This window comes from Lithobates pipiens, unplaced genomic scaffold (assembly GCF_037356315.1).
Source record: "Lithobates pipiens isolate NorthernLeopardFrog02 unplaced genomic scaffold, aLitPip1_a1.2 Scaffold_1, whole genome shotgun sequence".
Taxonomy (NCBI): Eukaryota; Metazoa; Chordata; class Amphibia; order Anura; family Ranidae; genus Lithobates; species Lithobates pipiens.
Genome location: NW_027507685.1, coordinates 121,885,453 through 121,899,354, shown reverse-complemented (window position 1 = coordinate 121,899,354; position 13,902 = coordinate 121,885,453). Strand labels below are relative to the sequence as shown.

The 13,902-nt window shown below is 43.8% G+C and overlaps 1 protein-coding gene across 1 annotated transcript in view; it reads right to left on the bottom strand.

Moving 5' to 3' along the window:
* The window catches only part of LOC143974292 (properdin-like), an 84,203-nt gene that overhangs the window by 56,116 nt on the left and 14,185 nt on the right, over positions 1-13,902 (bottom strand). Inside the window, exons 2-5 of the mRNA XM_077475510.1 lie at positions 9,978-10,128; positions 7,036-7,190; positions 4,780-4,950; positions 3,802-3,999 (exon numbers count right to left, since the gene is read on the bottom strand). Of these exons, the coding sequence (XP_077331636.1) occupies positions 3,802-3,999; positions 4,780-4,950; positions 7,036-7,190; positions 9,978-10,128 (675 nt within the window). The remainder of the gene's footprint in view (positions 1-3,801; positions 4,000-4,779; positions 4,951-7,035; positions 7,191-9,977; positions 10,129-13,902) is intronic.

Genomic DNA, 13,902 nt, shown 5'->3' with positions numbered 1-13,902 from the left:
CTGTATGTCACGGAGCTGCTGTCAGCGCTGTATGTCACGGAGCTGCTGTCAGCGCTGTATGTCACGGAGCTGCTGTCAGCGCTGTATGTCACGGTGCTGCTGTCAGCGCTGTATGTCACGGAGCTGCTGTCAGCGCTGTATGTCACGGAGCTGCTGTCAGCGCTGTATGTCACGGAGCTGCTGTCAGCGCTGTATGTCACGGAGCTGCTGTCAGCGCTGTATGTCACGGAGCTGCTGTCAGCGCTGTATGTCACGGTGCTGATGTCAGTGCTCTGTATTACGGTGCTGCTGTCAGTGCTCTGTATCTCCTGCACCCTCTTGTTTGCCTACCCTGGTCCCTGACCTTCCCTCTCCTCCATTGCCTTCATTAGCTCCATAGTCCTGAATTGTCAGAACAATTTCCCAAATAAAAAAAAAATGCTTGTAGTTATCGATCCCAAATTCACCTCATACATGTATTATGCTATTGTCCAGGTGGTGGGACTACGTGCTACCCCCTAATAATTACCCCGTGGCCGCAAATTCGACCTAAAGGTTTGCGAAATTCGCCTCCCATTGAAGTCAATGGAGCCCGCGGCGAACGGTCGTTTTCGCGAACGTTTGTGTCCGTTCGCGTTTCGCGTTCGCGAAACGTCCCGTCGGAAGTTCGTCCATCACTACCCACCTCATAGCGGGATGGGTGAAATGGAATACCGTAACAATTGTTATACCTTGTCAAATGTTTGTATTCATTATATGTTTCTTATGTTGTATTTGTCTTTTCTTCATATTTAAATAGTTATTTAACCACTTGACTACTGGACACTTAAACCCCCCTCCTGCCCAGACCAATTTTCAGATTTCGGTGCTCTCACACTTTGAATGACAAATACTGTAACACTGTACCCAAATGAATGTTTTGTCTTTTTTTTTAATACAAATAGAGCTTTCTTTTGGTGGTATTTGATCACCTCTGGGTTTTTTGGGGGGTTTTTTGCACTATAAATGAAAAAAGACCGAAAATTTTGAAAAAAATGCATTTTTCTGTTTTTCTGTGATAACATTTTGCAAATTATTAATTTTTCTTCATGAATTTTGGCCACAATTTATACTGCTACATATCTTTGGCAAAAATAACCGTAATTAGTGGATATTATTTGGTCTTTGTGAAAGTTAGAGAGTCTACAAGCTGTTGTGCAAATTATAAAAAAATTGATCACACCTGATGTACTGGTGGCCTCATGTCATTTCTTGAGACCTAAACAAGCCAGGAAAGTACAAATACCCCCCAAATGACTCCTTTTTGGAAAGTAGACATTCCAAGGTATTTAGTAAGAGGCATAGTGAGGTTTTTCGTGTTGTCATTTTTTCCCTCAATTCTTTTTAAAATGAAGATTATTTTATTTTTTTCCCACAAAATTGTCATTGTAATAGGTTATTTCGCTCACATGTCATGTGTATACCACAAATAATGCCCCAAAATACATTCTGCTACTCCTCCTGAGTATTACAATACCACATGTGTGGGACTTTTTCACAGCCTGGCCACATAGAGAGGCCAAACATGCAGGGAGCACCATCAGATGTTCTAAGAGCATAAATTACACATCTAACTTGTTGTCTACCTATTACACTTTTGAAGGTCCTGGAGCACAAGGACAATGACACGTGACACTGACGTGGCACTGATTGCAGACGGCACTGATACATGCCACTGATGGCACGTGACACTGATGTGACACTGATGACAGATGGCACTAATACGTGGCACTGATGACACATGACACCGATGACAGATGGCACTATGTGGCATTGATGACACGTGACACTGATGTGGCACTGATGACAGATGGCACTAATACGTGGCATTGATGACACCTGACACTGATGGCAGATGGCACTGATATGTGGCACTGATGACACGTGACACTGATAACAGGTGGCATGTGACACTGACAGGTGGCACTGATGACAGATGGCACTGATACGTGGCACTGATGACACGTGACACTGATAATAGATGGCTGGTGACACTGACAGGTAGCACTGGGGAAAGGTGGCACTGCAGACAGGTGGCACTGAGGACAAATGGCACTGGCAGGTCACACTGGGGACAGATGGCCCTGATAGGTGGCACTGGGGACAGGTGGGCATGTGTTTTATGTGTGTTTCACTGTGTTATTGTTCACTCACGTTTCACTGATGCTGCAGCTGCAGCACGGAAGCTCTCCCTCCTCACACGCTGTCTCTGTGTGAGGAGGGAGAGCCGGCGATGAGAGATGATCTCATATGTTTACATATGAGATCACCTCTCATTGGACATGCCGTTCGAGTGCTAAATGGCCGCTGTGTTTGGCCATTTAGCACGATCTGTCCAAGGGCCAACACAGAACTTCCCCAATGCGTGCCCGCAGCGGCGTGCAGAGGGGAAGTAAACAGGAGAACATTCAGGGACGTCCTACCGGCAGTTGGCGTCCAAGCTGTAGCCATCTTTTGGCTATAGCGCGGGCGCAAAGTGGTTAAATTCTCCTAAAGAAGTGCAAGGCGCATAACACGTAGAGCAAGATATAACTTCACTGCAATATAACCTTACTCTTGGACTCACCGCTACTATACAGCAAATTTGTTTGTTGTCAGATTCCATGCAGCTATAAGTTGGTTATATTTAGCTATATATTCTCTTCATTGTTTAATTTTATCAGTGTGGTTTTATATATGTTTTGTTAATTTTTTGCTAAATAAATTTATATTTTTGTAACTTTTGTGTTGTTGTGCCTAAAAAGTCCAAGCTCTCTTTATCCAATTTTTTTCCAATCTAAATGAGGCTTGGCACCTTATATATATGTAGTGTCCACTGTACCACTCTGTGTTGATACAATAACCATTTTCTCAATAGGTGTAAGGTCAGCATAATACTGGAGTTGGTAATAGGCCCGGACTGGGACAAAAGACAGGCTGGTCATTCCAGACCAAGCAGCCAATTCCTCCAGGGACCAGGATAAGGAGGACACCCCCAAAACGCAAATCCCACCAACTGCCACCCCCCCAAAATATCCTCCACCCCCAACAGACAGACCCACCCACTTACTGTCCTTCCTGCACCTCAGCTACTGCTCCCTCCCACCACTGACAGACCCCTTCCCCACCCAGTGCCCTCCCCCACTCACAGACCTTCACTACCCAACTACTGACCTCCATCCCACACTGACAGACTCCCAACCCCCCAAATACCACCCCCTCCCTCCACTGACAGGCTTCAAACGCCCCTCACCCAATCTTCATGCTACAGCCACTGTGAAATTATGTATCCCCAGCCTATACCCACTGTTAATAAGGATGACTCGTGACTGTGCCCCCATTCGGCTGTCAAGATGACCGAGCTTGTGTCGTTCCTGTGTCCCTCCTGACAATTTAGCATGTAAGGAGTTAACTTCAGTTACCTCTTCAAATGCAGCTTGGTCCTTGGCTTATTTTGAATCTGGCGCATGCGTGGTTGCTGCAAAGGATACAAGTCTTCACGCTACACTGGGAGAGGAAACACATTGCATGGCCCCACAGCGGGAGGTGAGCGGCGACCATGGCCTGGGTCAGCCTTGTCCAGACCATGGCCAATGCCCACCTTCCACTGTGTGGTACGGTAACCAATAGGCCACTTCTGCCAGGACATGTGGCTAGGTGGCTCCGGCCCACTGGGCGTGTGCCCGGTGTGCCCTATAGCCAGTCTGGGCCACGTTGTCAATATTGGGGCTATACAGGCCTCCACTACATCATCTCGAGGACATGACAATATGACTGTTGCAACCCTAAGAGTTAAATGCTCACCTGGACAAAAGGGAAGGCTAGTGCAATCTGTAGAGTCACGATTACTTCCTGGGCATTGGTTTCCTGGGGGGTTGCTTGAAGGACTTGGGTTGTTACACTGTCGGAATCGAGACTGAATTGGGAATATTCCAGAACCTTCAACAATGCAAGTAGAGGAGCATAGGCCCCAGCCTGCCCAGGCACCCCATTGTCCATGAGCTGGAAGGAGGAAAAAAAATGTAATAAAAGATCTAAAAGCCATTATTACTCTTTATTGTCATGTCATTTAAGTTCAAATGTGGCAAATTAAAACAGCCTTTCTTTACTAATTGAAGTACAACAGGTCTGAAGGAGGAGGATATCGAACTGCACCACCTCTGGTACTTTAACTCTTGTGAGCACAGCTGCCTAGTTCCTCTGTGTAAATTGTACACTGCATATATTTCTATGGAGAATCCAAAAGGGGGGTGTGAAGGAGCTCTTGTTTGGTTCACAGATGACAATAATGATGCAGAATGGCATCCAACTATTTTTTAGGCATGATGGCAAGGCAACTTGCATATTGAGTAGGTCAGCATTGGAACCTGAAAGTCACCTCTGCCACTTTGATATCTCTAGATCCTAGGGAGGTGACGGGTACTATTTTCCAAAATACTAGCCTACCATTTTTTGGTATTATTTAGAGACCATAATGGGCAAATTTCTCCATCCATTCACAAAAAGATGTCACAGATACACAGTTGGAAGAAAAGTAATTTTTTCAATATTATTTTGAACCTACGGAAAGAAACACAACTCCAGACTTGGCATATATAAAAGAGATGAGAGGAGCTGCCAATTCTCCTGGGGTTATTTCACCAGCTCCTAAGAGATACATGAGACCAGAAAATGAAAACAATAGCTTTGTTTGGAGCTGAACTTTACATTGATAGTAGTGCTCATATCAAAGCGATAAAAAGTGTATACAGAAAAGTGTATTAAAAGATTGGGGTCACCTACTTGGGCAGATTTGAAATGTGTCACATTTTTCAACCTCTTCATTAGTACCACGACATGACCCTCCGCACGATGGAGAAGGACTATTGCATTCCCGGGTGCGTTTCTTCTGTCCACTTTCACAGGTCACAGAGCATGCAGACCATGCGCTCCATTGTGACCAGCCTCCAGCTTCTGTTAATTAACAATATTCCATAATACAAAAATGTAATTAAAACTTGGAAGTTATCCTAAACAGGGTAGTGACATACTGAGAGCACAATTTGTATATGTTTTGCTTTATTTGATAAGGGGTGTCAGTGTGATGGTATAAATCAGTACACATGCAATTTGTCTACCTAGAGTTAACATGTCTAAACACAGAATGAACAAGTTGCAGGTAATCTTTTGCTTTTTCTGTATTATTTTATCCATTGACCTCCATTTCCCAGGAATCTGTTATTTGGTATTGCCTGCAGCAAAGTTAATAACATGTGGGTCCTGTGTATAGAGTTTAGGGCTCAATAAATATTGTAAAAGAAAGCACACATCTCTTGCCATTACTTTAAAGTGAACCTGTTGCCAGTCTATGCAATTTAAAGTATTTACATACTGTAGTCTGAACAATGAACTTTACAACTAGCCTTATTTTACCCTGTAGCTATATGCATTGTGGATAAACTCATCTTCAAAATTCACAACAGAGGCACTGAAAAAACTGCCTATTTAAACCTAATTAACGTTCGTGGCAGCCCTTGCCACTCCTCTATAAACTGATTTATGGTGGATCAGATGGTGGCTGACAAGCAACTGGGAAGCTCCTCAGTGACCATTTTAACCCTTAAAAGCCAGCACTTTTACACGTGGTTGCAAAGAGGTTGTGGTTCGGCTCATTTGCTTGAATGAGTTGCATTTGTCAGTTGTACTGCCCACTGAAAATTACAGGGAGTATACGTTTTTCCAGGGCATGTTTGCAACCTGAGAGGGTTGGTAAAACCTTGCCTCAACTAACTATTTTTATCATACCCCCACCCCTGACTGCAAGTGTAAATAAGCCCTTTACATTATACTGTAACAAAAATCTTGACAGCCTGACAACTTTCTAATATACCGTAAATAAAAAGTGGGTTCTTCTAAAAAGTGAGTACATAACTAAGTGGCGGTTCACACTAGAACAACGTGCGGGAAACCCATGTAGGAGGATGTCTATGGGAGTGTTTGACCATTCTTCCAGAAGCACATTTGTGAGGTCAGGCACTGAAGTGGATAAGAAGGCTTGGCTTCATTCCAAAGTTGTTCTATCAGGTTGAGGTCAGGACTCTGTGCAGGTCAGTCAAGTTCCTCCACCCCAAATTCGCTCATCCGTGTCTTTATGGACCTTGCTTTGTGCACTGGTGCACAGTCATGTTGGAACAGGAAGGGGCCAGCCCAAACTGTTCCTACAAAGTTGGGAGCATGAACTTGTCCAAAATGTCTTGGAATGCTGATGTCTTAAGAGTTCACTGGAAATAAGGGGCCAAGCCCAACCCCTGAAAAGTAACCCCACACCATAATCCCCCCTCCACCAAATTATTTGGACAAGTGCACAAAAGCAAGGTCTATGAAGACATGGATGAGTGAGTTTTGGGGTGAAGGAACTTGACTGGCCTGCACTGAGTCCGAGCTCAACCCGATAGAACCCCTTTGAGATGTATTAGCGTGGAGACTGCGAGCCAGGCCTTCTTGTCCAACATCAGTGCCTGACCTCACAAATGGGCTTCTGGAAGAATGGTCAAACATTCCCATAGACACTCCTAAACCTTATGGACAGCCTTCTCAGAAGAGTTGAAGCTGTTGTAGCTGCAAAGGGTGGGCCAACTCAATATTGAACCCTATGGACTAAGAAAGGGATGCCATTAAAGTTCATGTGTGTAAAGGCAGGCGTCCCAATATTTTTGGTAATATATTGTATGTTCCTACTTTAATGTCTATGGTCTGGCAGCGGGCGCACACTCTTGCCATTGTCCTGAGAGAGCTTACACTTTGCCTAAACAGCCCGTTCAAAGATCAACAAATGTTTTTCATTATCATTATTTTTTTTATAATGTTTTGGAAAAGTTAATATGAAATAATTTTACATAGGCTGATCTGTCTATTATACATGGAGGCTAGACAGAAAGCAGGAAAGGAGGCCACTTCTGCAGGATAGGTATTTCAATATTCATAGCTCATATTTAGAAATATACAATAAACTAATATGCACTTATTTTGCTCCAGCAGTCAATTTTTGCTCATACTCACGAGGACAGCATTCTTTTAGCGAGCAGGAACGGACCTCCAATTTGTCCCCATTACAGTCGCCCTGACCTATGCAGACCCTCTCTCTTTTCTGAACTCCTATTTGACACGACACAGTACATGGGCTCCATTCACCCCACTGGGACCACTCTGCTAAACTGGGAGAGACAGTCATATTATAAACATGGTGCCAATGCGATGTGGATAAACAGAAGGCTGAGAGAAAACAATCATTCAAAATCTGATTAGTCATTATGGGCTACCCAGGTACAGGTCAGGGGGGAGCAGTGCGGATGACAGAAGACAGCATGCCGCACAGGGTCAAAGAAGAGATAGTGCCAGAGGTAAGAGGATGGGACAGTGTAGATGGAAGCACGCAACCTGCCGCACAGAGCCAAGGAAGAGAAAGAGCCAGGGGTAACAGGATGGGACAGTGTAGATGGAAGCACACAACCATCCGTACAGAGCCAAGGAAGAGAGCGAGCCAGGGGTAAGAGGATGGCACAGTGTAGATGGAAGCACACAACCTGTCGTACAGGGCCAAAGAAGAGATAGAGCCGGGGTAAGAGGATGGGACAGTGTAGATAGAAGCACACAACCTGCCGTACAGAGCCAAGGAAGAGAAAGAGCCAGGGGTAAGAGGATGGGACAGTGTAGATGGAAGCACACAACCTGTCGTGCAGGGCCAAAGAAGAGATAGAGCCAGGGGTAAGAGGATGGGACAGTGTAGTTAGAAGCACAGAACCTGCCGTACAGAGCGAAGGAAGAGAAAGAGCCAGGGGTAAGAGGATGGGACAGTGTAGATGGAAGTACACAACCTGCCGTACAGAGCCAAAGAAGAGATAGAGCCAGGGGTAAGAGGATGGGACAGTGTAGATGGAAGCACACAACCTGCCGTACAGGGCCAAAGAAGAGATAGAGCCAGGGGTAAGAGGATGGGACAGTGTAGATGGAAGCACACAACCTGCCGTACAGAGCCAAGAAAGAGAAAGAGCCAGGGATGAGGATGGGACAGTGTAGATGGAAGCACACAACCTGCTGTACAGAGCCAAAGAAGAGAAAGAGCCATGGGTAAGAGGATGGGGCAGTGCAGATGGAAGCACACAACCATCCGTACAGAGCCAAGGAAGAGAAAGAGCCAGGGGTAAGAGGATGGGACAATGTAGATGGAAGCACTTACCCTGCAGTACAGAGCCAAGGAAGAGAAAGAGCCAGGAGTAAGAGGATGGGGCAGTGTAGATGGAAGCACACAACCTGCCGTACAGAGCCAAAGAAGAGAAAGAGATATGGGTAAGAGGATGGGACAGTGTAGATGGAAGCACTTAACCTGCAGTACAGAGCCAAGGAAGAGAAAGAGCCAGGGGTAAGAGGATGGGACAGTGTAGATGGAAGCACACAACCTGCCGTACAGGGCCCTGTACAGCAGGTTCTGTGCTTCCATCTACACTGTCCCATCCTCTTACCCCTGGCTCTTTCCTTACCTTGGCTCTGTATAAGCCAGGGGTAAGAGGATGGGACAGTGTAGATGAAAGCACACAACTTGCCGTACAGGGCCAAGAAGGAAACAAAGCCACAGGTGGGGGTTGGAACATCGCAGATGGAAGCACACAATTTGCTACAGAGAGCCAGAGGTAATAACATGGAACAGTACAGATGGAAGCGCACAACCTGCTGCAAAGCGCCAAGGAAGGAATGGAGCCAAAGGTGAGGAATTTAAAAAGGAAGAGTGCAGATGTAGGCAAACTGCTGTACAGAGCTAAGAGGAGATAGAACCAGAGGTAAGGGGACAGGACAGTAGACATGTGCACTGCCCAAAAATGTGTTTGTTTTCATTTTAATGGTTTTTTTTTTGGGTCATTCGTTATGATCACAATTTTGAATAACTTTGTGAATTCCTAAATTTGAAAACTCGTAATTTCAAAAATTCTGAAATTCGAAAATTCAGAAATCCAAAAATTTGGAAGTTTGGAAATTAAAAAATCTGAAAATTCTGAAATTTGAAAATCTGAAAATAAGGAAGAAAATCCCAAAATTCGAAATAACAAAAATCCGACAATAAGAACGAAAATCCGAAAATCCGAAATAATAACCAACTAATAATAACTATTTAATTATAAGTATTGGAATCCCCTTTCAAATTTGGCTGTTGGTGAACGTAACGAATACGAACTTATCGAAGTTACGAGTTATCCAAAATAACGAATGCCGTATCTAAACGAATGGAACGCAATAAATTAATAATATTAAATAATAATAATAAAAAAAACTTTTTATTATCATTTATTATTATTAATTCAATGCGTTCCATTCATTATTTTGGATAATTTGTAACCTTGGATAAATTTGTATTCATTACATTCACTAACAGTCAAATTTGAAAGGAAATTCCAATACCTATAATGTAATAGTCAGTAATAGTTATTATTAGTTAGTTATTTCAGATTTTTGAATTTTCGGGTTTTCTCATTTTTAGATTTTCGTACTTATTTTCGTATTTTTGTTTTTTAGAATTTTCGTATTTTTGTATTTTCGAATTTTCTGAATTTTAACATTTTTGGATTTTCGAATTTTCATCTTTCAGAATTTCAGAAAATTTTGTCAATGGGGTTTTTGTTAATTAGAATTTTTCCAAATGTACACATTTGTCGAATTTCGTCAAAAAAGCAAATTTGCAAAATTGCACATGTCTACAGGACAGGACAGTGAGGATGGAAGCGCACAACCTGCCGTACAGAACCAAGGAGATAGAGCCATAGATGAGTGGTGGCACAATCTTGATGACAGCACACAGCGGCAATGTGTTAGGAGGGGGAGACGCAGCCATAGAGGAGGGACACAGGAATAATGATACCACCAGAGCTGCTGTGCAATAGTAAGGAAGAAAATAAGCAACAACATGGATGCAACTTAGTTGTCAGACAACTTTTTTATTTCACCCCACTTACCGGCAGGCTTGACATTCAGACTGAGAATCCCGCTTAAAGGCATATTTTATATTCAGACAGCAATCCACCTCAGGCACACCTTCTCCAAGATAATCTTCGCATTCACCTGTCACATCATTAACCTCAGCATAACAATGAACATCGTCAGCCCCTATTAAATAGAAAAACACGTGTCTTATTCAATAGTACAATAATACATCATTATTTACAATGTGCTATAGCATAAAGCATAAAATCACTGAAGAATGATGGCAGAAAAGTGGTCCATTGACTCTGCCCTTTTTTTATTTTTTTTGTCGGAATATACTGTAGATCTATGTTTATCCCAAGCATGTTTAAAGTGGTTGTCAACCCACTATATACAATTCACAGCATCCTCTCTGTTTAATAATGTAGTCTGCCCATGTCTGTGTTTTATAAAAAAATAAATGTAGCTATATACCTGATTTCAGAGCGGCACTCGGCACTCACATGACTGGCCAGCAGGGCTGGATTTCCATTGGGCTTGACTGGGCTCAAGCCCATGGGCCCCGCCCAATAGGGGGCCCCGCCGAGATACATAGCCGAGTGTACTCGGCTTGGCTCCGCTCACAATCACGCCCAGTCCCGCCCTATGATGGACATGACACAGGGACTGGGCGTGACTGTGAGCCGAGCCGAGTACTCGGCTACTATCGGCTCCGCTGCCATCTTGCTACACCCCACACTCGTCCACAGTAAGGATACACTAAGAAGGGGTAAAGTGGACATGTTGTTACACCCACCGGAGTTTTGCATTGTACATGTATTTATAATATTAAAGTTAGTATATAGTGAAATACAGTACTCACAACTCTGACTATTTAGATGTTGAATTTTAAAAGCAGCGAACTTCTGTCAGATTAGCAAACCTGTGAGATGAGCAGGGTTGCCGTTGCTTTTAAAATTCAAGATCTAAGTAGCCATACAGAGTTCTAAGTCCTGTAATTCACTATATAAACTGACTTTACTGTTATAAATACGTGTAAAATGCAAAACTCCGGTGGGTGTAACAACATGTCCGCTTTCCCCCTTCTTAGTGTATCCTTACTGTGGACGAGTGTGGGGTGTATCAAGATGGCGGCGACAGAACATTACTTCTGTAGCAAACTGCGATGGGTCACCGAATATGTTGTTACACTGCTGAGAGCCGCCGAGATACAGAGGACTTTGTATCTCGGTGGCACCATTTTTCAAATTCAAGACTGCAAATGACACTGGGACAAGGCTGCAGATGGACACTGATAAGGCTGCATTGATGGGCATTTAAATGTAAGTTTTTCCTTAACCCTCCCTCCTAAAAGTTTTTTTTCCTTAAAATTCCCTCCTAAACTTGGGGTGCGTGTGTTATACGCCGGTAAATACGATAATGTATAGAAGGTAGGGCCCGAAAGTGACGCAAGCCCAGGGGCCCCCACCACCCTAAGTCCTGCCCTGCTGGCCAGCTTTCTCCTCTCTCGGCCTGAGAGCTGCAGTGGGCAGGGCTGAGATCCCCCACTGACGTCAGTCAGGAGGGGAAGAGGAGAGAGTTGGCTGGTCACATGAGCGCCAATCGGCGATCTGAAATCAGGTATATAGCTGCATTATTTTTTTAATAAAACACAGATACAGGGGCAGATTATTACTAAACAGAGAGGATGGTATGAAAAATAATTATGTGTAATTTCAGCAGCAGGAGGGGAGGGGGCAGACACGGACACGAAGTTGACAGGTAGGGAGGGAGGGGGGTAGGGGAGACAACAGAAGAGGACAGGAGACACAGTGGATGACGTGTCCCCCATAGAGGAGAGTGGAGATCTGACAGAGCGGTCCCTGCACAGTGTGCAGGGATCGCCCTGTCATCCGCCGGCTCAGTGGGGATCAATAAAGCGATCCCCGCTGAGCAAGCGGATGTTCTCTGGAGGGATCCGTCCCGTATGAAAGGGGCCTAACTGAAACGATAGAAAACTTTCCTTCACTGGATATGCGAATGACAATGAGGTGTGTTACATGGATGTTCACCTAACTGGAGGTGATGGGAGGGTGTCTTCAAGACTATATAGAAAACCCCTATCAGGTATCCCTGTTGGCCAATTCCTGTGAGTTAGAGTCATCTGTAGTGATGATGAATGTTTTGAACAGGAGGCTATGTCTTTATACAGGAGATTCTTGGATCGGGATAGCCCAGATGGATGTTGGTCAGGGCTTTCTCCATAGACAAATGGAAGAGTAGAGGGGAAATTTTAGGGAAAAGATACCCCTACAGGAATAAACAACAAAATAAATGCACCCTCTCTATGCCCTAAAGTAATGAGTTCAATGAAATTAAGAGAATTTTCCATAGACACCTGTCCATCCTACATTCAGATGAAACATGCATGGATATTTTTCGGGATGGAGTGAATGTGGTTTCATGTAGAGCCCCCACGCTGGGTCGCTATTTATTCCACAGTTTCTTTTATAAAGAACCCTTCAAATCATTCATCTGGTTACACTTCAAGGGGGACTATAAGTGCGGGGCAAGGGAGTGCTCGTGTTGTAACCACATTGATGGAGGAAACAAGTTTTGCTCTACCACAAACCTGAAGGAATTTGAAATTCACTCTTTCTTTAATTGTAACACCAGGTATGTAGTATATCTTATTACTTGTACCCTGTGGGTATATTTGGGTAGGACAACAAGGCCTCTCCGTGACCGCTTCTAGAAACATCTGTATAGTACAGGAAAGAACTTGGCAAAACACTTCAACACATGCCATGGGGGCGGGAGAGGCATCTTTACAGGTTTAGGTCATGGATAAGATCAGGGTCCCCAAAAGGGCAGGAGATGCTTTTCGGTTGTTGTGTCAGAGGAGAGTGTTTTTGGATTTTCCATCTCCAGACTCGTATTCCCCTGGGACTCAATTTTGAGTGGGATATGAGTCATTTCTATGAATGAGTCTGAACAACACTTCCCTCCATCACCTGAAGAGCTCCGACTGGCTGTTCTTCTTTTCTGCTCTTCTCTGCTTTGTTTTTTCAGTTTTTATACCCATTGCCGGCTCTTGGTCCCCTGGATCAGTATTTGTTTCCAACCACATCTCTCTTACTTTGGTCCTACATCCCTGTCCTGCATGCAATGGGTGGGTACAGGTAACTGGTACTTTCACCATTTCATAGGGTTGTCGGGATTTTAGCATACCTTCCCCAACTTTTACCACCCATCTGTGTATGTGATATTTTTGACCATATATCACTTTATACATGCCCAGGGTGGGTATAGGTAACTTATATATTATGGGATGATGGGACTCTAGTATATTTTCTCCAATTGTTGCCGCCCACTCATGGATGTGACACTTTTGGCCATATGTGATTTTATACATGTCCAGGGTTGCCACATGGCTTAATATGTTTTCACATGCAATATTAATAGGGTTGATGGGATTTTAGTATAGTTTCCCCAACTTTTACTGCCCATTTGCGGATGTGAGATTTTTGGCCACATATGGTTTCATACATGTTCAGGTTGGACGTGGGTAACTGGTAGATTTACCACCTTGTAGGGTCTCTGGGGGTTTTAGTATATTTACCCCAACTTTTACCGCCCAGCTATTATACTTTTGGCCATGTGTGATTGTATACATGTCCAAGGTTGACACATGGCTTAATATATCATCATAAACAACTTTTAAAGGGTTGATGACATTTCAATATATTTTCCCCAATTTTCACCGCCCATCTGCAGATGTAAGATCTTTGACCACATATGGTTTCATACATGTCTAGGGTGGACATAAGTAACTGGTATATTTACCACCCTATAGGATTGATGGAATTTTAGTATATTTCCCCAACTTTTACCGCCCACCTGTGGATGTGATATTTTTGGCCTTGTGTGACTTTACATATATTCAGAGTTGTCACATGGTACAATATGCTTCCACAT